Consider the following 27245-nt stretch of genomic DNA (forward strand, 5'->3'; position numbering starts at 1 on the left):
CTGCTACGCTGCTTATTGTGGCTACTTCTTGGCTACTGGTTTTGCCCACTTATTATTTTATTCCATTTTTTTTCCAATTACCCTATTGCACAGCTATGAAGTCGCTATTTGGGAGAGCATGAAATCCACACTGAAGGCTGTGCAAGGGCTGCGCTTTACACAGCTCTGCCATTCCACACAGGGACTTCAACACACCTAGGAAACGCTCAGAAGCAAATGATTTGGCAGCAGTTATACTCTCCTCTCAGATGCATTTGTGGCAGTGTTCCTCCAAATAATTGCCATCAGCCATCTACTTCTTCTAATGCAGCTTCCTGTGTTATGCGAAGTAACCGCACCACTAGATCATACTGCAGCTTACAAGAAAGTAAATTAGAACAGAACAGGTACTTCTACAGTTTGGGTGGATCAGACCTATCTAGAAGTTAGGTAATAAAACTGATAGCATAGGAACTTCCTCCTCATACAAATGAATTGTAACGTGTTCAGAGAGAGTATTTCAGAAACAGCCACCTCATCTCTTGTGTTTTTGGTTTTGCTTCCTAACAACACTAGAAAAGCTCACATGCAACATGACCTAAAGAACTCCAGTTAAGCACTCGCTCTTCCAATTGATTCAACAGTCACAGAAGAAATACATCTATGTTCCACAGACAGTAATGTTTGACTTCAAATACATGTCATGCATCACTGCATATACTGAGAACAAGAAATCTGTGAATCTTCATAGTCATCCACATCCACACACACGCACACACTGGGTACTTCAAAATAGCATTCATATGAATAAAAATATACTTCCAACAACAGATTTTCTCTATTAAATTCATGTTTATTGCTTAAGTTTTATCACAGTGGAGATTAAATTACGCTTAATCATCCGGTCAGTGCTTTTGTACCTTCTTCAATGCAAAAAAAACCATTTAAACCAAGTCATTCATACACTCGAAGTCTTACTACCATCCCACCATTCATCGCCTCCTTGTGTTCCTTTAGTTGACACAAACTGTAAGATTGTAAAAAGGTATAGCTAATAGGCTTATTTATAACACCATTTTCTTCAAGTATTCAGAATGCAGTACAAGTAACTGTACCGCGTATTAGAAAGATATCTGTACTGTTATTTATTGCTATAGGATAGAGGCTCCTGATGGGATGGTAATGAAATATTGCATCACTGTGTATGAGGATGATCTCAGCACACTGTTATCGTCACAACTCTTCCCATGTTAGTGAACAACACTAGGTAAAATGGATTTCCTTCTTTCTTCTTCCAGGCATGGGATTTCAAACTACAAATAAATAAAGCATACACTCACAACGTGTGTAGTGCAAATTCCAAGTAAACAGAATGACATGGAAATAAATGCATAGTTGCCAACTCCGGTTTGGCAGGGCCACGCTGATTTTGCTGCTAGGTGCCCTGCCTCCCTGCCCTGGGTTTGTACTGCACCACCACAGGGTCCCCATGTCAGCTGCAGTGATTGAAAGAGATTGTTGCAGGGAGGGTCCGGAGCTGGGGACAGGAGGCACAGCTGCCCCACGCTTCGCACCGGCCCGGCTGCTCTCCGTGTCGTGCCTCCCACTGAGCCTTAAGGCAGTGGTTGGTGCCTCCCAGCAGGCAGCCTCCTGCCCCATGGTCTCAGAGGGGACATTGGCAACTATGGGAAATACAGATTGCGCGGCCCAGACTAAGAGAAGGTAATAGTTTCTCAGATACAACCATTGAAAGAGAACATCTACAACATTGTGAATTAGGAAAAAAAATAAAATAAAATAAAATACAACAAAAAAGGAGAATTAATAGGAAAGACATTCAACTTTTAGCATTTTCTTGTTTGTTTCTTAAATCCCAAATAGCAGTTCGATTCTGTACTGCTTTGGGCTATTACAAAACCTTCTGCATTAAGCACAGAGGTGGATATTTTTTTGTTTTGTTTCATTTATTTTAATTATGCGAATCTACTTCCCACACAGCCATATTTAAACTGAAATAGAATTCCCTAACATCTTCATGGCATAACTTACATACGTAGAGAAAGGCAACAAATACAATTTTGTATAAATTAAAAATTAAGACTTATCGTAGACTTGCTCCCTACTCTTTTCTCTAAAGCACTGGTAGTGAGCAGAAGAGTCATGCAGCTTACCAGAAAACATAGCATACATTTTTGCCATTTTTCTTCAGTGCTTATTTTAAGAATTGGTGTGGTTTCTTTAATGTCTGTGTTCTCAGTTTGCAACTTCCTATTTCTTGTACAAGCATCGGGAATTTATTTATTTACGTTTTTAAACAGCATTCTTATACATATTGAGCCTCCAACACATGAAACACAGAGCTAGCACTAAGTTCTCTCAGCTAAAGATGCTTCTTCTCATAATAAAAAAAAAATAAAAGGAAAAAAAACCTTTGCAAATAAAAAGAGACCTTTCCTCATTTGGGACACACACATTTAGCTTTTTTAAAAAATGAAAATACATAAATATGATCATCATATAACTTTAGAGGATTAAGGCTTCTAAAAACTTCAGTGCCAAAACAACCTTTCTGCATCAGTATTAAGAATAAAATATTTCCATTTTAGGTTGTGCTTGGTGGTTTTTTTGCTTGTTTTTTTTTCTTTTCCTTTTTTTTTCTTTTTTTAAATACGTTCCTTAGTTCCGTAGAATTTTGTCACATATTATTACATACTGAAGGGGAGTGTTAGAACTGCTTATTGATGTTTTAAGTAGTTGTTAGACTAAGTTACAGCGATAAAACTCATTTACTTTACATGAGGGCTTGGCTCATTTCACCTTTTATTCATGCTTAATGTGGCCATTTCTTCTATGCTTGCCATTTGGTATCCCATTCTGGTAATGTCCATTAACAGTGCTATGTTCATCATTTGACCAAATATGTTTGCTTTGTTTGCGGATAAATTTTGTTAGCTTGGCCAAAATATAATAAAATAAGGCAGCACCCACTAATGCAACAAAGGCAATATCCAGTAAGAAATACTGATATAGAGAGATGCTGTAAACAGCGGCACGTAGATGTTGCGCTCCATTGTGACGGAGGATGTAGTTAATCCAGTACACAGTCCGGTTCACAGGATGACCAGGTTGGTCTTTGTGAATTTCAGACAGCCTCTGAGCCCGTTGCCTGTAGCTGTATGAACGAGACAAAGAAAATGGAATAAGGTAAAAACCGTAGCCAGTGCTGAGCAATGCAAGTCTTCGTAAACATATAAAGACACACAAGAGATCAAAAGGTGTCCTTCTTCTGCAGGACTCTCCCATTAAGCCACATACAGAGGAATATAGACAAGGCATAATCTCTTTACATCTGTCATTAGAGCTCACTGACAAAGAATTACCAAAAATACAGAACCATGGGTGACTGAAGGCTGATATCCACCCTTCAGCAGCAGGCCTGCAGAAGGGATGAAGTGTCGATCTGCTCTCAGGCAGGAATCCTATCAAATCCCAAGTGAATGGAGTTGCCCTTCCTGCTCAAAGTGGCATCATACTCCAACACGCCACTCATGCTATTGTGCAATTAAGTTATTAGAGAAATAGGACAAACTGAGAAACTCAGTTTTAGATGTGTACTTCCCCTTTCAGTCCAGACTTCAGAATACAACTGATTTTTCATAATGGGCTACCTGCAGCAGAGGATCACATTAAATTCCTTCCCATCCCACAGCTGCAGGGTCAATAGGTTATTTGAGCAGAACTTGCCTTATTACTAGGAATAATTATACAAGAGAAAGCTGGAGCAACTGATGCTACTGATATTTCTTTAGCAATGCTCCTCTTTACTAAGCTTCTGTTGCTAACGAGCTCAATTCTTACAGATTTCTCCCTTTCCAAGGAAAGTGCAACTTAAAAGACTTTGTTCCCGTAAAAGCAAGAAACATTGTCATCATTGTACTCCAAAACACCCATTAACTTCATACAAGAAGAATGGAGCTGAGTCATTCTTTTTAATCCAGAGACAGTCTGCCCATCCCAAGTGTTTAAACTGACTCTTCTCGACTTTGCTATTTCTGAGTAAATTCATTTGATGAAACTAAGAAAAGTTATGAAACCTAGTTCATGAACTTGTACTGTATCGCATCTGAATGACAAAAAGACTTACAGAAAGAGGCTGGAGCCCTCATAGTATGGTCTGTTGCAATGACAATGTTTTAATCAATGTGAGCGACCTTTCCACCTTTGCAACTCTATGTCAGAGATATCTGCTTTCTGTCCAGAAAATAATTTTCCTTTTTTTTGTTGTTGCTGTTTGTTTGTTTTAATCAAATTGTGGGTCTTTAGAAGTGACTTTTTGAGCAGCACCATATTTTCAGCTACAAGCCAAATGCAGCACCAACAGTATAGGTACGCTTTCCTCAGGCCTCACTAGGGCCTAACAGTCTGCTAAACAGACAGATTGCTAAACATGTTACTGTAGTGAACACAGGACACAAAAAAAGAGACGTTGGCATGCAACAAAAAGTCAGGCTTGGTTTGTTTCTATAACCTTGTTGTTCTACTGGTGGCAAACTCCACAGCCACAGAATAGTAAATGAGATGTGAGCCTTGGTATACTGGTCAACAAGCTTGGCATCTATATAGAAATATGGTCAGTTGAGTAATTCTGTGAAGTGGGAATGACTATCCAAAGACATGGCACTTCCACACACGCAAGTAAACACCAACACGCTTTTTTTTTCCTTGCTCTGTAGGAAGGCTCTGTATCTAACCCATAACAATAAATCAAAATAAAAGCAAGAAACAATCATTCCACATACCTGGGATCATTAATAACTTTTTCTAGTGCTTCATACAATTCACTCTCAGTGACAGTTTTCCAGTTCAACAATATTCCCATGCCTTTGGCCTGCACTCGGGTCATAGTATCGTAATGGTCTCCGAAAAGGGGAATTCCCACCACTGGAACCCCATGGTACATGGTTTCAAAAATGCTGTTCAAACCTCCGTGACTAAGAAAAGCCTTAATGTTAGGGTGACCTGGAAATATAAGAGGTATGAACACACACACAAAAATTACATCTCCTTAATGTAGCATTATTGAAGCAACTGGTTACAATACATTTATTATTGGATTCCTACAGCTCCAATTCGGGAAGGTAGAATGAATTTTTTTCTTAAGTTCCCACCTATTTAAACCCACTCTGCAGAAATTTTGCATGCATTTGCTTTCTTCATTTTATATGAACAGAGATGAAACACCCAATATGAATTAAAATTCTCATGTCTGAGTTGTCTAAAATTACACAAGTCACTCCAAAACTAATGCTTCCTTATTTCCACGAAAACTACAACAGATGCAAAGTGCAAAACGACACGATACAGCAAATACTTAGTTAAAACAACACTGTTTTTCAGTACTGTTGCCACCATTAGCAGATTTGTGTCCATGAGCTGATTGAGATGCTCTTCATTTCATGATGTGACATTGAGTAACTGCATTTGGTGACTAAAACTGGTATTTACCTGTTTAATATTACAAATGAATGACAGAAAGAATGCTTTTCCTTATTATTCATATGAAAGACAAGCTATTTAATGACAGGACAACTGGTGTTGCATTCTCTGAAGCTTTACATGCCTTACTTCAGGCTAGCAAGATATGACAATAATGACAACAATATACTCCCCTACTGCTATGCAATGGAGAGATGAGAGTGCCCCAGCTCAATTTAGTAACCAAAAATATCTACCTGGTTCAGAAGTTGTTTGCCTAATACCTACATTACAGTAACTACTCTGGTTGACATGAATGTACAATGACACACAGATATTCTTCAATGTATTCATCAGTGCTCATCATAGCACCAGTTATTGTGCAAATGCACAAATATCTAGGTGTCTCAGAGGCAGCCATAAACATCTGCAGACCCTAGGATCCAGTGAATTCAGCTACACTTCAACACAGGAGGAAGGGGAAGAAAAAGCAAATACAGGTACTGTAATATATAAACTTTACCAATAGATGAAGGAAGACAAAGCGTTATTGCTCCATTCAAGAACTCAGAGCATGTCAGGACAGATAAACAGAAAGATCATTAAAGATTCGCAAGACATCCCCAATTTCTGTTAGGGATTTCATTGGAAAATTTATATAATACATATATCAGTAATACTAATATTAAACATGTAATCAATATGTTCAGTTCCTAAAGACTTGGTGTAATATGAACAAATTCTGCATGCTTTGTTTATAGATTCTTCCATGAACAGTCCAGTGAAGTTCATAATACTACAGCTTCTTCACTGCTGAGAAGTTAACAGTTACAGTCATCAATTCCCTAAAACAGCAAATTCTAGAAAATTCCCATTCATCTTAATATTTTTTAACTGCACACATTGCATAGCATACAAGACTTTTAACAACAAACATCCCCATTTATTAAGTCAAACAGACTTGGCAATGACTGTGGCCTTCCACGCAACTGACTTAAGAAAAAAACAGAGTTAGCACCAGATAGAGTATTAACATCAGAAAGAATGTTTCATTTCATCATCAAGACACTGTGAAGAATGCTATATTCTTGCTCTATGATTTCTATTACTATGACTGCTATTTGAATAAAATATTGTTGGGAGAGCAAACTGAATTTCAGTGAGAATAAGCAATGTATCATAAATACTCACCAAGAAGGTCATTTTGTGGTAACCATTCTATAAGCTTTGTATTGTTGCCTAGATTCCTTGGTTTGTTTCCTGAAAACCTAAAGCAATAAAATCAAATTGGAGCTACATTATCAAACCCTCCAAAATGTGCGAACTCTAAACAGTAAATGAAACCAAACGATCCAGCTTTCTAGTTACACTGGGATACTGCTTACTTACCATTATAAGAAAAAAAAAGCTATAAAAGTAATCAGGAATAATTTCTTTTTTTTTTTTTTTTTTTTTTTTCATCACTCCCCTATAATCAGGCTGAAAATGCAATGTTTTCTATTTAAATACTGACAATACAGCTACTCTAAAAAGTGTATTGTAAGTCGTACCAGTGTGAATGGAAGAAAGTCTTACAATCTTTCTATGACTCTGAGTTTGTTGCTTTACTGAAAACTCTGATTAATACTACACGAGAAACTCCACTGATAACACCACATCAGCTCATAAACTGTAGGTAGGCCCTACTACCAACATAAGACATTCCCATTCAGTTGGCCAACTTCCAACAGCTCTTAAGAACTGACAGCATCTCGTTTTAAAACAAATTACTAGTACAAGGAAAGGAAAGGGTGACAGTCCAGATTACAAGGCAAGAAACTACTGATGGAAAGGATTGGATCGGACTGTAGAACAGCTGCATTTTGGTTACTTAATTGACCGCCTGAAATCCACTGACAATGTCTTGCTCTTGAGTTTGTTGGGAAAGTTTAATAAACAATACAACCTTTAAATACAAACTGATTTCTGTGTCACATACTATTTATATGCAAAATTAAATATATTCTAAACTGAAAAAGAGGAGGGAAAAGAATAATGGTGACTGGAGGGTTTTTTATTTATTTTTTTCCTCTGACAGCTCCAGAAGAGAGCTTTCAGGGGAAAAAAAAAAGACTCAGAAGTATTCTGGTTATAGCAGATCTATAACTGCATAACGAACCACCTTGATGTTTCCAATTAAGTAAACCAAGAAGCTTGCATATTCCATATGTTGAAAAGTAAACTGAACAAATTTCCTGACCTTACATAAAAAGCAAGAAAACCATAAATCTCGTACTGGTTTTGGTGCTAAATAGTACCACATAACCAGAAGGAGATTAAGAACTATAAGGATTTCCTTGACTTGGCATCCTGACATAAGACTGTCAAGCAATACTATCATTCCCATTCTCAGAAACTTCTAGCACAACAAATGCCTGCTTCCAACACAGATCAGAAGTCAATAATCTGAAAAGAAGAAAATCACTAAGTGAAGCCAGCCTCAATTTCATATTTAGGTGTCTATTTACAGAACTCAAATTCCCACTGATATGACTTTTTGCATTCAAAAAAATCTCCAATAAAATATTTTAATAGATTCCTCATTTACTAGAGAAAGTGGATACCTCCAACAGTAAGAAATCCAGAAAAACATGACAAAAGCATAGCACAACACAAAAAGCAGTACAATCAATTGAGATGAATTCACATTAATTCCTCTAAATTATGCTCTGTGATGAAGCACGTAAAGCAGAGCAGACTAATTTTTACATTAAGTTTAGAGAGCTGCTCACGATGTTTTTACTATAACAAAAAAAATCTTATTTCTTCTGCAGATTTTCCTTCCTCTGATTCCTCACAGAGAAAGGCAATTAAGAGGAACAATTATCATAGTCCATGTTTCCATAAGATAGGGGGGAAGGAAGTAGGATGTAAAAGGAAAGCTGGAGGGGAGGGGAAAGCAAGCCTTGAATCCTTCAGGGGGCTAGATAAAGAGAATGACACAGTCACTCCCTATGGTGGCTTCTTGATTAGAATTGACACAGCTAAGTCACAAATATTACAACCTTTTAGACTCTCTTCACTGTCCTCAATCCTAGGATATAAATTCAGTAGAGGAGTATATAACCTATGCTCTATCCTGCCACAAAATCATTGCTCTTTCTTACTGCCAGAGGACTTCAATGCTTCTACAAAGGGCATCTTTCAAGAGTCAGGTTATCCGTGACACCCAGACTGATTTCAGATTCTGCATTAGATGCAATACTAAAGATGGCACAATAGGAAATGACTGTGCTTTCAATTACTCCAAGAACGTGTCATTGCACTTACCTCCAAATAACTCGCTGTGGCAGTCTTGCCAGAGCATGTGCTAACTTGTTTGCAACGTCTTCTGACAGATATTTCACTCCAGCCCCAAACGACACGAGGACAAAGCCGTTTTCATTAGCACCATTCACCCACGTTTGGAGATCCTGTTGAAGTAAAGTTTATGCCGAACACTTATAAGCACAGGTAATCAACAGACATGGAAATTACTAAGTGCAATGTTTGAGAACACACGGCATAGACTATAAACATCAAAATTCTTTCAGGTTTGTTCTAGCTTCTGTATTAACAACTAACCTCCAGAGGCAATTATTCAACCTATTAGTTGGCACATTCACGTGTCAAAAAACAAACAAGAAAAACAACAAAAAACACCTGGTATTTTCATACAGCAAAATATAAATACATCTGTCTTGAAGTATCAGCCCCATTGTAAAATACAGGGGAAGAAAAAATCAAGAAACTCAGGGACTCAATTATTCCATCCCCAGCATTAATGATAGTACACAATACAGGCTATTTTTATTTAAATTTGTATAAGAAATAATAAAATAACTTGACAGAAGCCAGAGCCTTCAAAAAACACCTCCCAGCACCAGGGTGCTGCAGCCCTCGGTCCAAAGGAAGGCAAAGCAGGCATGAGGAGGACTGCAGCAGTCTAAGAGCATCATTCCCAGGTGTCAAGATGACATGCCAGAGTGTGCTGTGACACTCCTTTCAGGCAGGAGCTAAAATGTCTGTCCAGCACAACGACAGAGACTTCATGTGTCAAGGAAAAGCCACAGCCCAGCAGCCCCAAGTGACTGTGGTTACTGCTGAAATCATGGGTGAAATTTTCATTGGGACTGAAGAAATCAGCAAGAGACATGGCCTGAGCCCAGCTGACACAGGAGACTTCAGAGCTGATACATTTACCCACAGCCTGAGCTCTGCTAGCTGTAACAAGCAAAAGGAAAGAAACACACCAATATCCACACAGTTCTACCATCCAGATCCACATGTGTATTGCTGAAGGTCCACTCCTAATAGACGAGTACCCGGAGACGCACTCTCCAGCCACATTCCCAGCTAGCGCGGCAGGCAGGTAACAGTTAAGTTATAAAGAAGACAGCAAAACCTGAGCCTTGTGGCTGACTCTGTGGCAGTGGCATTTATGTAACTGGTAAAAACGCAAGCCAGCAGATGCACCTACCTAACACTAGCAGCTCTCTGCAGACTCGGAAGAAAAAAACCATCTGAGAGCATTAGATGGAGCAGAGCTGCAAGCTAAACAAGTCTCAAACACAAGAGCAATGTCATCAGGCTTCAAAAAGAAAACACAGAAAAATGAAAAAGGTCCACTGTACCACTGCTTGTGGAAACAAATTCAATTCCTGATTTCCAACACAACTGTTTACAGTGGAAACTAGACAGTTATCCCACTGACTTACAGATGGCAGTGTGCCAATACCTTATTTTTCTCAGGATTGGTTTAACTCCATTATCATCCAATCAAAATGTGAGGCTGCTCAGCAATAGGAAATGAGTAAAAGGAAAATTAAGTGCCTTGTTCACAATGTGCCCCTTGTCCTGGCAATAAATAGCAGGCTAGACGGCAACGGGGCAATGCTGCGCTATCGTATCTGGGCACAAAACCACAAAAGCTATCACAAAAAACAGCAGGCATAACAAAGAACCATACATTAGACACTGCTCCCTGTTATGCCCTGGAAAAAGGGATTTCCATTTTCTCTAGAATCCATGCTTCATTTTTCTTCATCTTTTCCCAGTGTCCTTTCTTCTCCACTTTTTTTCCTATGTCTGCAGAAGGAAGGGGAATAAGGGTAAAGGAGGAGGAAGTGTCTGCAACCTGCCTCGAAGCTGAATCATTTTCTATTGCCTATGCTTTTGGCATTAAAGTTTCCAACTGATTTTGTGATTTATTTCAAATTTGTCCTTGAATTTTACTTAAACACCTGAGGCATGCTTGAAAAGTAATTGTATTATATTCTCTTCGTGGTTCAACTACTTACACCTTGAACTACTTCCTATCTGTTCTTTAAAGTTAAATGGATGAAAAAAAAGTGGGCTCAATGGTAAGTCTTTCTGAAAAATCAATCACATACCACACTCTAAATGATGTATTGGTGCCCACTTGCAATATGTGATCACGTTATACTCCAAGAACTAAAGTCATCTGTTATGAAACCCCTTGTGTCTTGTGTTCCCTTTTATGAGCAGCATACAATTTATTTCCTAGTATGCATTTTCCATACAACTAGTCGTTTGAGCTGAAGTATCTTGTGGCATTACAAATGTAAGGCTCAAGAAGCCAGTGAGGGGAGGCATTTCGCTGTACCTTGTACTTGCGAACAAGGAAGAAATGGCCTTGAATATGAAGGCCAAGGGCTGACCCGGCTACATTTATTAGAGGCAGTTGTTCAGGTTACTGAGAGGACAAGAATGCATCTCCAGAGCTTCAATAGAGCTGACTTAGGCTTTAAAAGGGACCTGTTTGGAAAAATAGGTGCTATACAGTCCTGGAAAGAAAAGAGGAGCTCAGGAGCACTGGTTGATATTCAAAAGCATCATCTCCTCCAAGCTCAAGTCTAGCTGAGAAAGTTTTCTTAAAACAAACAAACAAACAAACAACACAACTGCCATTAGTGGCACTGCTGCTGAAACACTTCTCACTCAGTATCTAAGTCCTATCTACCACAACTTAGGCTTGGTCAGATATGTGGTTTCTCCTCAAAATTAGCCTGCTGTAACTCAGATTTGGCTCCCAAGACTACTGCTACTTCTCTCCATCTTGCTCAGTTACAAATTATGTGATACTTCACAACTTTGTGATGCATTCACATAATTCAAACGATACATCATTACGTACACATGGCAAAGGTGTGTAGTATTTCCCTACAGTGACATTCCCAAAACAGTATTCAGCAACCTCCGTGTGTTGCAAATAGCTATTAAACATGAAGAATTTTATGTAGGAGGGAAACAAGAAATGAACTCTGTACCATGGCAATAGTCACTCTACAAGCAGGCTTTTGTATTTTATTATTGTGCAATAGCAAGGCAACCTGTTTTATGTTATTACAGCTCATTTCACAGCCAAACTCTTGTAATCCCTCCTTTTGTAACACATCCTAGATCCAACAGAACATAACATGTAATAGATGTACAAGCATTATGAAGATACTAACTTTCCATGGGGGAACTTCACACTTTGCCTGGCAAGACAAGATCCTGCCATCAGACTCAAACGGAATGAACTTGTTTGCCATCTTATGTGAGATTATAAAAATTAACAGAATGTGAATACATATATCATAAATAGCAGCTTTTTGAGTGTTTCCTCTCTTGACACACTCAAGAGTGGGAACTTGGGCACACCTGTAAGCTCTTGCAGTGGGACCCAAGCAATCCAAGGTTCCATTAGGTTCAGAGGAAGCATACCTGACTTCAACAGCCAGGCCTATGCAAGGAAGTGAAGGGTGGTTCGCTATGCTCTGAGCTGCAGAGGTGCAAACCAGCTCTGATCTTAGAGTTCGAGGTGTTTAACTGGATAAAGGCAAGTGCAGAAGGTGAGGACCCATCTCTGAGATAAACCACCTACAAGGCTACCAGAGGCTTCCACACCAGAGGTGGACGATGCCTGCCCAACTCAAATCTGAAACTTAAGAACTTGGAATTTGTCTTTAGGTTCTATTTTAAAACACAAGATTTGACAGAAGCAGAACAGTTCTGAGCCAAACTAGAGAAGATCCAGAAGATTTTCAATTCAGTTTATCATATTTTGACAACAACTAGAAGGACTTCTTCCATTCAAATCTGTCTGCATTTTACTTAAGCCCTATTTTGTGCTGGTAGTAAGAGGAATTGCTTGCCTGCCTCCTGATCTGCAGCCCCTTTCCAAACTGCTTCCCCAGAGGGGTGCTGAAATCACTGCTCTGCAGGAACTGCAGAAGACGAAGTGCAGACTTGTCAGAACAAAGGTTCTCCTTGAATATATTTGTATAATTTCTGGCATAATATAGAAATAATTAAATAGGATCACTAAACATTGCTAAAAATTCAAGAGTTGGGGTAAAAATGAGAAAATGGAGAACAGGGGAACCAATATTCCCTCTTTGCAAAACCACATGAGTTAGTGATCTAAAGGAGTCTACAAACTCTCAGGTACCTTTAACTTTCTATACCTATTTCTCAACACTTTTTTTTTTTTTAATTACAGATTTCCTAAGGTAAAAGGTCTAGCAGATCTGAAACCAAGTAAGCAGTGTTAATAAACCTTCGGTTGCAGTCATTTGATTGTCCTGCTGTCATGGTACAAAGGCTCACCATATTTTGTACTTCTCTGTTCATGATCTTGGCACATGAAAGATACTGAATACCACCTTTATTATTATGGCCATGCACTAAATTCGTGCATATGCATTCCTAATATTTACTTTGCAATAAACAATGCAGGATTAGTAGCTCAAAACCTTTGTTTTGCTCTAATCTTGCAAAACCTGAATCACAGAATTAACTATGCTGATGCAGTACAACTTTTTCCCCCTTCAAATTTCAGCATATCTTGGCACTCCATTCTTGAGTCACCTTTCTGCCTTTTTATTGACTTAGACCACATGAGCCCTAGCACTCCAATAATCAGTGTCAAGAAATCAAGAACGGAAACCAGAGAAACCAGCTTTGCATTCATCCAGAGAGAAGTAATACACGCATCGAGTTTGCCACCAGTCGTTGAGCTCTGATGACTGGCAGTCACATAAAAAAAACACTGACCCACACTAGAATGAAATGAAATCACCACTCTGTACACTAAACAGCTTCACAGATAACTGCACTTACCCAGTGTGAACTTCTTTTAAATCTACTTACATTCCTGTCCTCTAGCACATTCTGTCTTCCTAATTTAATTTTGCACATATGAAAATAGAGTCACAATGAGTCACTAGAAATGCCCTTATTAAAAGCCATCATTTTTATTCGGGCAGCATTTTATAGCTCTGCACTCGCAGCATGAAAGCCACTTCATTTTGCTCAGTTTAAGTGCTGTTCAGATTTGCTGTAAATTCAGTTTGAGACTGAATCAGGCACAAGAAATATTTAAGTCCTAGCCTAGGCAGTGATTGCTGACATTTCATTAAGTAGGGCAACCTGAACAACTGACCAGAAGCTCTGAGATGCAGAACTTGTTTTCCCCGTTCTCTACTAGGAATCGAAGCCCCAGCAGTTCTAACCCCAAAACTGTGAAGAACTTGAGCACAATTCTCAAAATAAGGCAGTCAGTTCTGTATGAAACGTCAAAAAACTTCCACTGGGCACTTATGTAATTTCCATCTGAAGAGAAATGTCCGGGGTTTTAGTGATAGGATCACTAAAAGAGAAGCTGATGTTAATAATTAAGTTAGACACACAGGCACATACTGGGACTTCCGAAAAGATACAAACAGCTAAAAAAATCCAGGACTGGAGAGACATCCACATTAAGCGCTTTGTGAGGCAGGCAGCTCTCCCCTATGTTTTCTCAGTGAGCAGAGAGACTCACACCCACTCTGGGACAAGCTGGGATGCCTCACTGGACACTGCTCCTCCCGGGCCACTGGTGCCTCTGCCAGGCTCTGCATGAGCGAGGGGGAGCTCAGCCCACATGAAATATCAGAAGCCTGTTAGGTCAGCTACTCCAGCAAGCATTTGGTTCTGGAACTGAATTTTGAACTAAACTTTCCAATTGAATGTTGGTTTTCATCCAACTACAGCTTTATATTTATATACTCAACCAAAGATCATCATCTAATAAATACATGTATTGATTACCATCTTTACTTCAGTGATTAAATTCGACACATGCTGCGGTACAAAAACACTTAAGCATGTCCCAGTTACAACATTGAGCCAAACCCTGTCAGGTCTGTCTGTCTTCATGTTAACATTCATGAAAACTCAGATTATTTGGGCAAATCGGGAAAGTTAGACACTAAAACAGTTTGGGCAAAACAGAAAAGGAACTGTAATGGTAAAGCTTCTTTTGAAGTTCCCTACCAGTTGAGTCAGATCTCTGGTTTTCTTTATCATGACTGCCTGATACTGATATCACAACTTCAAATCACTTTCAATTACATCCCCCATCAGATGTGTTTTCTAAACCCTTTTAAAATGGAAGTTAAACTCTTACGGGTCTCACAAGATTGCACAGCACTGGCACAGACCAAATAAAAGCTGGTCAACATTCCCTTCCTGTTCCCCCCCTTCTGCAGGTAGGAGGCTTTCATGTAGTAACCAACCAGCCTCGTGCCCAATTCACCCTCTTCAGGCATTACACATTTGCTTTTACAGCACTCCCTTGCGATACACACAGACTACCTGAGCAGGCTGCTGCTTTTTCAACGCTAGCAGTATTTACTGCAGTCAGAGCTTAGCACAGGAGCAGTTATTACGACCTTGCCTTGTTCTCTTCACTGAGTTCAGCTGGCGATGCACAATCATTTCTCTTAGACACTACATTATGAAGGGTGAGGGATTTTGCATATAGATCGGTCTTTTATTTAAGTTCTCCCTTGTGCCTGCATAGGGAAAATATAAACACTTATTGATCTACGCTCTTCTATAGGCTAGATGGGGGATGGGGGAATAAATAAATCAAATAAAATAATCTTTTTACCATTCTCAGACAGGAATGCCATTGTGCCGACCCCACTATGTGAGCTTTGTTCTGTTTAGTTTGCTCATTAGCTATTCTTAGCAGGCTTGGATGCTAAATGCACAGCTGTGACTATAGAGTGAGGACCCAGCTGGCAGTAACCAGTGGTGCCTAATACTGAGCTTTGCTTCAGATAAACAAAGTACACAAGTACAAACATAACCGGGTTTAATAATCGAAGCTTTCCCTGTTCAGCTGCTCGGTTCAAATGTGCAGTAGCACAAATGTCTGTTCTTTGAAGATGGTTGCAAACCACCACCCTCCAATGGGGAGCACAGGCGTGCTATGCAACTTCTGCTGCAGAACGCTGCTTAGGGCAGACAAAACTAGATCTATTTCAAGATAAATAAATAAAATAGCTCTATGAAGCGGTCCTTAGAGACAAGATAAGGATAAACGAACAGAAAGGTACACAGTTTTTTTAGTGACAGTCTTCTAAATAGTACTTTTCTCATAAGTAATATTTAAATACTGTACTAATACGTTTTAACTTCATTTCAAATTTTATTAAAAATAAAAACCACTGTGTCAGCAGAGGCAGTTAAAGGCCACACCAAAAATAATGCCTCCTATTTGCTTCCATGGAAACTGCAATACACACAAAGAACACAATAACATTATCTGATAGAGCAAATTCTTAGCTACAAAACACTATTTTTCAACATTGTCACCACCATTAGCTGTGCACTTTCACCTGTGACAAACAGGAGCCTGTCTCCTAAAAGTCTGCACCAGTGGAGGTGAATGGCTGCCTGTCTCTACTGCTGCTGCTGAAACTCACCACCCAGCACCTCGCTGTGCTCACATCCACAGCCTGGTCACTAGAAACCTTGAGCAGCCATCAGTGTCAGTGGGTGCCATTTTCCTGCATGGAGAAATTCAACAACTCTTTGCTTCATGTGCACTTCCATGTCAGACAACATTCTGTCAGAGTGCCCCTCTGCTGCCAATCTGTCACATGGCAACGACACAGAACAGAATACTGGTGGGAAGGTTCTGCCTCTAATGCCATACCACCAACATCCGCTTCTGCCGCTGTGGGCCAGCACCATAAAATAGGAGACACTGCTTTCAGAGCAGTCCTCTTATGTGCAAATCATATGACCTTTACTGTCACTCAGCAAGCAGGGTCCTGTCGCATCACCTGAAGGCTACAAAATAATGTGCCCATCTGGGTAAAGCCAGAGAAACATCATGACTTTAGGCAAAGCTTGATGTTTGCCTTGACTTGCTATTAGTTCACCTGTCACTTAACAACCCATTGCAGCATCTCCTATGCAGAGCAGAGGACACGAGGCACTGCCGCGAGCACTAGACTGCAGTGACCGGGACAGCTCGCGGTGCCCTGACTCCACACATCCAGCTGCCAGCTGGCTAAGCCACAGCCCTTGGCTCATTTCCACAACATGCTGAAGGTTATTTTTCAGCTAGCAAAAATCCTGCCTTTTAAAAGCATGCTGGTTCTATTGTATCCGGATCTGCACTGTTTTGTAACACCAGGCTCAGTTCAACTAACACCTGCCATGCTCTTCCCAACACAGAACAAGATCATTTTGGTGTTTCTCAATTAATTGCAGATTCGTTCCTCAGATACAAGTTACTATCACCCACTTCTCTATTGGGAACACATAACTGAGCTTAATCTTTCACTTCTGTCACTCCCTCCTCTCCCTTCATTCTGTCTGAATTCAAACTGAAACTCTGAAAAATGAAACTGAAAAGGTCTTTTTGTTTTGTTTTTTGGCAAATTCTCAGTAAGCTTTGTATCTGTCTTCCCTAGATACACTAATGTTGGCTGACCTGCACCATGTACCGAGCTGATAAAAAGCTGATATCTCAGAATGGATAAGACAATTCCCAAAACAATACTTGAGATATAAAAGAAAGCATATTCAGGTTGTAGCATCAGACTCGATTCCTCTAGTTCTTGCTGCCTAGAGCTATCTGTAAGCTACTCCCAGTCACAGAACAGAACATAACCTCTGAACTGCTTCCTGCGAGGTCTCTGAGCACTGCAAAGTGCTCCACTGGCACATATTATCTAAGAACTCTGCTGATAACAAAGTGCTTCTCTGTTATTAGGCACAGATTCAGCCCTGCTGGGAAACACATTCAGCACCTTCCTACTGTTTCTCACTAATCTGGTATATATACACACTGTTTTTGATGTTTTAAAATACCTCATAAAACTTTTCAATGTCTAGAATGTTGCATTTTATCATCCTTGGCCTCTACTGCCTTTTCTCATCTGACAACCAAAAGAACGTTTAAGAGCACTTAACTTTGAAGAGGAATGAATTTCAGACTCCAAACACTATTAAGAAACACAGCACCGCAAGCCTTTGTCTTTTGTCTGCCCGCTCTAGAATTACAGCATATCCAATGAAGCCTCCAAGAACACAGTCTACCTAAAACTAGAGGTCAACCAGAAACTGCTGTGCAAGTACTTCCCTGATGCAACACTCTTCGTCAAAAATCCATTACTCACCAGGCCTTTGGCAAATGCACTGGGAAAGCAACCTTGCTTTCAAATGAATGGAAGGAAGGCAGTTGAAAACAAGAAGCTTGCCCTTCAAGAGAGGTCATCGAAATGACTGCACACTGACAGAGGAATAGGTAACATGATGGCATCCTCAAATCCAGGGTTCCAATTAAAAATAACTAACACAGAGGTAGTATTTTTTGTTCTCATAAAAAATAAACAATCTCCTCACATTCCTAAGCACGACATCCTCTAGAACACATAAGCACACACAGAAAGAATTATTACACGCAAACCAAGGTTATGGAATGCCTCCTATAATTTCAGTACTTGCATATGTAATAGAAAAGCTGCTTAAGAAGAAGGAGATTGTTTTTTGTTTTAATATGGATAACTGTTTGTACTAACACCACCTATGGGACATTAGATCAGATTAGATTTCAACAACTACAGGGACAAGAAAATTGACGAGAAGCAGAATTTTAAATCCAGGCCTTCATGTTACAGCTACTGTCCAATAAACCCGTCAATAAATCCACATTATAAAGTAATATAAGCAAGCCATTTTGGTCTCCATGGCTCCAGTACAACACCTGTACTCTGCCGATGGCAAGAGAGCTAATTCTAACCTGCAGCTTTGATTTGATAATGACAGGTGGTTACTTGCTACTTGTACAGGTTGAATAACTTTTCCCTCTATCCTCCTCTCTCTCTTTTTAAAAATATATGCATGCATACATGCATATGTGCAGTGTATATGTAGGTAGTCAGTCATCAGACCTTCTTTAACAGGCTGAAGATCAGCTGGCTTCCAAGTCTGTGTTTCAGTGGTAGGATCTGCTGTTCTTTAATAACCCCTCCCCCCAGTCCCATCTGGTTGGGGTGATGCAGAAGCTCTTCGGAAGGCCCCAACACCACCTTTGCATAAGAAGCATTAACAGGAATCAAGCATCACACTGGCCTTTGCTATGCAATTCCCTACTGTCACCTCTCTCCAGACCTCCGATCCCTCAGGGTCTCACAGTGTCAGCCAGGATGCAGCACAGGCTGCCAGCACACACCCCATGGCACAGCAGCTCTCAGCACACGGGCACCAGAGCACAGAACATAAATTGGGACAGCACCAGCCAGATACCCACGTGTTTTCATGACCTAAAAAACTATCACACAGGTGATACACACATCAGTGCTTTGCTGTCTTCAGAAGCTAGGAACTGCTTATCCTGTCACTGGCTACGCAAGATAATTCGGATAGTCTTCCCAAAAAGTAGTTGTTTTGTCCAAAGAATTTTTCACAGCCCTGTTCATCTCCCTGGAGAAAGGAAAAAAAAAAGAGTGCACTGTCAGGATTACTGAGCCAAATTATGAAGTGCTTCATTATTTTAGGATGAAAAATATGCTCATAAATTTCAGTTGTAAATATGCTGAACTTGTACAACAAAAAACTTCCCGTACACCACATCTGTCACACGTGAAGATCCCCTGAAGTTTTTTAAGAGAATAGCATTATTTGGCAGATGGATGCCAATGAGAAGCTGAAGACATCTTAGTAATTTTCCTAACGCTCTTCGAAAGATCAGATAAAAATGTCTGAAACCACATCACAGAATCATCAAGGCTGGAAAAGACCGACAAAATCATCCAGTCCAACCATCCACCAATCACCAGTAGTTCTCAGTGCTGAAGAGGTTATGCATCACCCACTCTAAGTTGCTAAAAAAACACTGGGGACAATAAAACCATGGGTGACAGTGTCCCTCCTTCTCCCTCAGGTGTCGCCAACCCCTGCAAGTGACCCTGCTACAGACTCACATATTCCATCCACTGCTGTCCCCTAAACCTAACCAGCAAGGAGGTGAATAAATGCTCAAGCAGGTAATTAGCTGAACACATGTATCCATTTTACCTAAGCAACTTCTAAACAACTTAGACACCCCACAAGAAAATCTGCCATGATTACAAAGGTTCATTTTTTACAATCAATACCATTAATAATTAGGCTTGCAGGTCCTCAATGTCAGCTCTGAACACCCCTAACTATTCAAACACACCATCCAAACTGATGCATGTTCCAAATACTAAAGAAAAGACATGCATTTGGTAACAAGATCCTACCCATCATTTCTCTCCATGATGTCAGGAATTGTAAGAAGCTGGAGAAAACGAGTGGAAAAATACAACTAGCTTATTACTTGTCCCACATACAGCTTAATCTTACAAATTCATACCTGACAATCATTACCAGAGTACCACTTATTAATTTGTACACTTCAGTACAAAAATGAATTAGAACATTTTAGATCAGAAAGAAGCTCACACTAACCTTTTCTTTAAATAAAGATATAGTTGAATGCTTTCTGATGCTTTTAACTCTCAGAATTTGACTTATGCAACACCCAAGTTCTGGACCTTGCATTCTCCACTAACAGCACATTCAATCATTTGAGATAAACAAATAATCATGTTATATGACTATACACGAACCACATGAACTCGATTTTTGCTGGACAGCACAGAATCGCTGCAAGCCAAGAACATGGACTTCTGTTGCCAGCATCCTCAGGAGGCTCAGCATTTGCTCATCTGAGTGCTGGATGCCAGCTTACGTACTCAGAGCACCTCTTTCCTAAGTGTATTGGAGACACTTAACTGATTCCCAAAATCACCACGGCATCCTCTTCCCTTTCTCCTCCTATACAGGTACATGCTGAGTCAACATTTCTTCCCAAATTTGAAATGCATCAGTATAGCTGGAACAATATTCATCAGCGTAGCAATAATGGAACATCTGAGACTGGAGATCATGACAGGAAAAAGGAAAAAGTTCAATAGTCCATGGTAAAAAACTTGGACTTGGAAATGTATTTCAAGGCCAAAATATATGATTGTATGGCACAGTACAGCATTTGTGTAGTGCCCCATAATCTCTGACATCGTTAAAAGGCTTCTGGTCTCCCTTGCTTAATAATAATACACATTTTAGAAGAGCTCTAAAATTGTTTCACACCATCAGAAATTTATTATCAAAAGGAGCCAAGAACTTTTCTCTCAGAACTTAAAAAACTAAAAAGAGATGGATGCCGTGCAACATGCAACAATCTACTGCTACAGTTTTCAAGAGCTTATAGAAAGCATCCTTTAATTTGAATTAAATAAACATCTGGTCTAAGGAATGTCTCCTTACTCCCCCACTACATTTTAAAGGTAAGTAAATACCAGCGCCAGCAAATGCCGCTCTAAATAAGCAACTGCACACTATACATGAAAAAGTGAAACTTTTTAGCAAAGCCATTTCAAAGGCACCAATTTGGTACATAGATCTAGATCTATTCAACAGCGAAGTTAGATAAGAGATCTACAGAGAAGAGCAAACAAGTTACTGTAATTACTACTTGATGACAACTGTGGCTGAAAGGCTGGCTTTTACTTCTGAAATGTGAGCATTCTCGTTTGCAGTGTAAATTTAGTCTACTCAGGTAGAAAAGAATTAAAAACAAACTGACCTTTGTTTCTCTTTTCATAGCAACAGTAAACAGCATTCAGTGCAAAATTTATGCCTCAAGATCAGCACCGAAGAAAAGCAGGATATTACCAAGAGGAAGTTATGAAAGCTGTGCAGATATGAAGAAAGAAAAGCTCAACTTGCGTTTCAAGGGGCATGCCTCATTTTAGTTTGTGATTTTTTCCATAGAAGCTAATACAGATAACTTCAAGTACAACTGTATCCAAAGAGTGGGATTCAATCAGCGTTCAAGTGTGCTTGTATAACTACAATTGATTTAAGTAAGTCTTCCATAACAACGCTTGCCTTCTTCTCCTGCAGCAAAGCTCCTGCTTGTTTTCAGTGCCCTTTGCCCCTCCCACACAACAGAGCTGGCGTTTCCCAATGCTGCTGCTTCCAAGAGCCACCTAATTTCTCCCCTTATTCAAGGACGTATCTTATCAGGCTGATTAATGCCTAACTATGTATCAACCTACTCGCAAGATACAAATGCCACAGTAGAAGTCTCCCCACTGTTTCTGAAACGGTGTTAGAGTAAAGGCCAGTTTCATCCAGCTTAATAGGATCCCTCTGGAGAAGTGTGATATGAAGGAGGCTAAAGAGCCTTTTACAATTTAATTGCCACCGTCAGCTAAACAAACACAAAGTTACAAGCTGAAGTCAGTGATGACCCTCAAACTGGTATTTGTTCTGCCTCCAACTTGTGATCCTTTAAAGCTATGTATACCCCTGACCAATTCAAAATACACCGTTTTCACAGTTATCTATAGAAACCCCAGACTCTTTGCTGTACATGGGCAAGTTTTTATTCATTTATGGTACAGTCACATTAATAGACTTGCTATTTTTTTTGAGCAGTTCCTTGGGGGGAAAGCAAAAGGTGGATCACAGACTGATTTTCTGAGGTGTCAGGGCACACTGCAATCAACACCGAGTTTGCAGGCTGCACACCACAGCTATGTGTGGTAGACTGCAGCTGCAATTACTACAGAGCTCAGAATGCACTAAAACTCATGCCTACTACATGACGTAACTACATGATGCTGCTTTCTGAGCTCTGAACGGCAACAAAGACATGTCCTGTAAGTCCAGTTTCCTCCACCTGACGTGTGATGTGCGTAGTTAACAGACTGCTCCCACGGGGACTCCAGGCTGCCTGTACCCAAGCACCATACCAGCTCAGCAGGACCGTATTTGGCTCTATACCTACCCTGTGAGTGGTCCAGAAGCTTGGCTACCTTTACTCTGGACATTCGCCAGAGTGTCCCTACAAAACATGTGAAGTAAAGCTGTCCAAAAGGACCCTTATGTTCCCTGTTAGACTTTCAGTATTCAGGTAAAATCAAGCTGCCAGTTTAGCACCCATCAAAATGTATCTGATTTACATATACCAAAAGTATTTCACAAACCAAGCCAGCAAGAACTATATGGGGACAACTGTGAGATTTACACAACCATGCCACAAACCTGAATAAAAATATTAATATAGATTAAGCAGAGCAAAGAGAGAGTTAGGTCCTGTCCTCTTCTATGCTGTGGATATTCAGTACTTTCTGCTATGTACTACTTTAAAAGCTTTAAAGCTTTCCTTTAAAGACATTGTAGGGAAAGTCCAGGTGCAGGGTCTGAACAACTGTACAACACAGCTACAGTGCCCACCGGAATCAGACAGCAGGAATACTGTGGCTGTTCAAAAGGCCCTGACCTTGAAGAAGAAAACTTCATGAACTGTTCCTACTACTACTCCTACTACTACTACTGTTCGGACTACTACTCCGCTCCCTTTCTTTCTATGGCCTTATTACCACAAACCTAGAGCCTTTCAGTTTCATTTAAGAATTGTGATAGTTGCTAAGGAGAGCAACAATATTTTCTTTTTCCTGACTAGAAGTAGCAAGGCATGTTGCTCCAGAGGAGACACTGGGCCCCAAGAGGAGCAGGCTAGACCCCACCACCTGAAGGCCAGCACTCCCAAGAAAAGGCTTGTCACCTCCCCACTGCAGCCTAAGGGTTCAAGAGGCTGCTGTGGTTTTATAAAGATCTGGTATTGTATTGTGAGTGAATTTCAATTTGGAAACACAGACTATTTTTTTCCCTAGAACTTCTGCAGCTAACAAAGTGGACCAGGCCTACACACAGACAGCTGCCACCAGCCACACACCCATCCCTCCTTCTGATGACCACCATCTTCTGAACAGCACCAGCTCTGCAGCTTACAGGCAGCTCCTGAAGCAGCATCCTTTCCAGGTCAGCATCCGCAAGTGAAGCAGTTCTGCAGCACATTAACATTCATTATTCCAGGGCAAATTTTTTTAACCTCCTGGACTGATCTATTTTCTATTTACGTGTGTATACACAGGTGTATAAACACATTTTCATAAACACACGTGCACATCCTTCAAGCAAAAGAGGAAAATAAAACAGTTCCTTTCATTTCCTTTCATTTCATTTTATAGAAAAGAAAATATGTACTTGCTTTGGTGACAGGCCATGAGTGTTAAATCTCATCCACGGAGACCAAAAGACAGTGTTAGTACATTACCCAAATTCATCATGCAACAGAAGGATGTTTTCCTTCTTACAGAACAGTAAAGTATCACTTTGGAAAATGAACGAACAAATTCAATCCACCCAGCAGGGCCTTCCTGGGAAGAATATGGATGAACTTTGTTAAGGTGGCCAAAGACCACCTTTAGCCTATTTTCTTAAGATATGTTTGTATTCTGACTAGTCAAACACTTTCTAAGCATAAACATCAATAAATGAGTGCAGTGTATCAGAAGTAAGTGCTGTTTTGTTTACTTAGAAAAGCAACAGGTGAGCTGTTATGGGAACCATCAACAAATAAAAGCCATGTAAAAATATGATGCTCCTTAACCTAAACTTTTTCTCTCCAAACAACGGCAGAAGGTACTTCTACCCCCTGTGACACTACAAACAGATACAGGCAGTGACAGTGCCCTAAGTGGAGACATCACGTTATCCTAAAACAGAACTCTTTTCGCACGATCTGTCTGCTGTCTCCAGCAGCTCCTTACTCCTGAATTCTCATTAGAGTTCCTCTTTCCTGTGCAAGTTAGGCTACCCATAGAAACATCCTGATCTGTGCTGACATTAGACAGTCAGGCAACTCACAAGTTTTTGTGAGGACACATCAGACAGTAGTATACCATCACTCAGAAAGCCTTGGCAAGTGCTTGCTCTCATGCTCAAGTACATTTAAAGCTGAGCTGAACAGGGAGGGAATAAAGGAATTGGTACAGCATCCCAAACCCTGCAGCATAAAGCAAACAATTGGCTGATATTCCCCAAGTTGATGAAAAAGCGTATCATTAGGTCAGAACACTGACAGCTTATAGAAAAAAAACAGCCTCCCAAGACTATTTTTCAAGGGGAAAAATAAAAGAAAAAAGACGATAAGCAGACCTGGTAGGTTTCATGCAAAAAGCACGTGAAGGCTGAATGAGACATTTTTAGAAGTGGACAAGTTTTGTTGAGTGCTGCAAATCTACCTACCTATTTATCACTGAGTGATAAGTGTCTATTTCTAGTCATCTCCAATTCAAGATCAATTTGTTCATGTACAAAAGCAGAAGTGCAAGTGACAAGATTTTCTATGAAATTTTGTTCTGCCTGTGACACTCACTATTGTGTTGGGGAACAAAGGCATTCTTGGCTATCAGGTATCAAGAGCACATGGTACACTGAATTAATCAAGCTTAATTATTAATCTATGCAGTCAGGATTTCCGGACTCAATCCATCTGCCCTATAACTATGTCAGCCTGAAACTTGGTACCTGATAGTAAATGAGTGCGCTGTAAAAATCTGTACCCGAATGCAGCCCTGGTGTTTATTATGGCACCCCAAAAAATCTCCATTTGATCACCTTTACACATTTTATCCTAGTTTTAAAGCCATTTTTACCTATCAAACCAAAGGAAGGCAACTGCAGAAAAACATTAATACCGTGAAATTAAAGATAGCATAACCTATTACTGGGCTTAGTTAAGTATGAGCTTATTCACCTGTTCATTCCTGTTTTAATCCACACTTGGTTAAAAGTCACTGGTGTAATTTTCAAAGTAGTGAGCACTGCTTTTTTCCTCTACCATACAATTAAGTACTTAACTCCAAAGAAGAATACTCCTGCAACCTCAAAAGTCTCATCCTGAGTCTGCATCTCAGTTTCTCTCCCTGCCTCAAGCCAATTCCAGTTACTTCAAGGGTATATTCCACTGAGCAGCAACAAATCAAGTTTTAAAATTTCAAGACACTAGATCCCATTTGAAATTCACTGCTTAAAAACCGTCACTCATCATATGAGGTCAAACAGGTACTGCAGAAATTACTTTAAGCTCAGCAAACCTTACTTCTGGCAGAGGGCTGGCCGGTTTGGTTAGGATTCCTCCCACATAAACAACATTAGGAAGCGTTGGTCTTGGAAACTCCAGTGCTATATCAGTACAAAGCATCCACAGGCTGGATCCGTGAACCAAGTCATACATAGATCGTTCTGGCAGAACCTTGTGTTTCTGCATTATCCTTTCATACTTTGGCAGAACCAAAAAGCTGACTCCAAATCTTGAAATAAGATAAACAAAAGTATTTTTCATCCTCTCAAATAGGTTCATGCGATCTGTAAGTAGCGAGTTAAATTCTGGAACGTAAGAGAGGGGAGCTGGAGCACCCACTTCTGCTGGATACCAGAGGCCAGTGGAAAAGACAGCATACTTAACCCCTAAAAGGTGAGCTATAACAAATCCACACATCTCATTGGGATCTACCAGGAGCAGGTCAAATTTTTCCTGTTTCAGAGCCCGCATGAGGTTTTGGTTACCAACAATCATGTCGCAGTTCTTTGAATAGTGGTCCAGGATGTCAAACAGTTCCAGGGCCGTCAGCCTCCCAGAGAAGATACTCCTCATCTTGGACTGGAGAAAGTCATCCGATGTGCTGCTGTTAAAGATCCCTGGGTAGCGCTGAAGTCTATAGTGATTAGACGGAGGAATCTCTCTGCCCTCAGAGAGGAGAAACACTGTCTGGTGACCTTGGTCATGCAAGGCTGAGGCCAGAGTCTTGAAAATATAAAGATGGCTTTCAAACATAATTGGCGGCACAACAACAATTTTGGCAGCCCTTGCTATCCCAACAGCGCTCCACAGGAGGATGAAAACTGGAGTGTACGGCTTCATAGCTGAAATGAGAAACAAGAGTATTACATCAATGCAGACAGGTGGGTATTTTACCTAGAAATTTTAAAAAAAAAAAAAAAAAAAAAAAAAAAAGAGTTATGTTTTAATTCAGTAGCTATCCCTGTCTCAAAGATGTCTTCGCAATAGTAATGGGAAGAACAGAGCCACAAGGCATTAGAATACATTTGGTAGTGTTCATTCTCCAAAAAGGTCTGCCTTCTTCCTTTCCTCTCTGTTTCCATCTGGCACAGAGGGCAGATGAGACCCCTTCCAGCACAGGTAACAATATGGCATTGGCACCACATGGAAGTAAAACCAACAGAGAAAATGAGGTTAGTTCCCTCCACAAAGATACTGCATGCATTGCTTCTGAATTATATATGCCATCTAACAACTACAGTATCTTGAAGTCAGCTCAGAAAGCTAGACCCTGAACGATCTGGGATCATATTTGGAATCACAATCATCATAACACACTGTGTGAATTGAACATTCTTTAAGGACACCACACTGAAAGACCTAAAGGCTAAAAAGCCATATTTATTCACATCTGAAGGATGCACAGGCGGCTTCCTTTCAGCACAGAATATGACTGCTTCATAGACACATATCAGTC

The 27245-nt window shown here is 40.1% G+C and overlaps 1 protein-coding gene across 8 annotated transcripts in view; it reads right to left on the bottom strand.

The window, feature by feature from the left end:
- Positions 1-811: 811 nt before the first annotated feature.
- UGT8 (UDP glycosyltransferase 8) overlaps positions 812-27245 on the bottom strand; it is a 45564-nt gene continuing 19130 nt past the window's right edge. For all 8 annotated transcript variants that reach the window (XM_015861945.3, XM_085547028.1, XM_085547026.1 and 5 more), the window contains 5 exons: positions 25808-26631; positions 8764-8906; positions 6646-6722; positions 4779-4998; positions 812-3151 (listed from right to left, as the gene is read on the bottom strand). In XM_015861945.3, coding sequence (XP_015717431.2) covers positions 2800-3151; positions 4779-4998; positions 6646-6722; positions 8764-8906; positions 25808-26629 — 1614 coding nt within the window. In that variant the 5' untranslated portion in view covers positions 26630-26631 and the 3' untranslated portion in view covers positions 812-2799. The remainder of the gene's footprint in view (positions 3152-4778; positions 4999-6645; positions 6723-8763; positions 8907-25807; positions 26632-27245) is intronic.

This window comes from Coturnix japonica, chromosome 4 (genome assembly GCF_054131305.1).
Source record: "Coturnix japonica strain WE chromosome 4, WE-NBRP24, whole genome shotgun sequence".
NCBI lineage: Eukaryota > Metazoa > Chordata > Aves > Galliformes > Phasianidae > Coturnix > Coturnix japonica.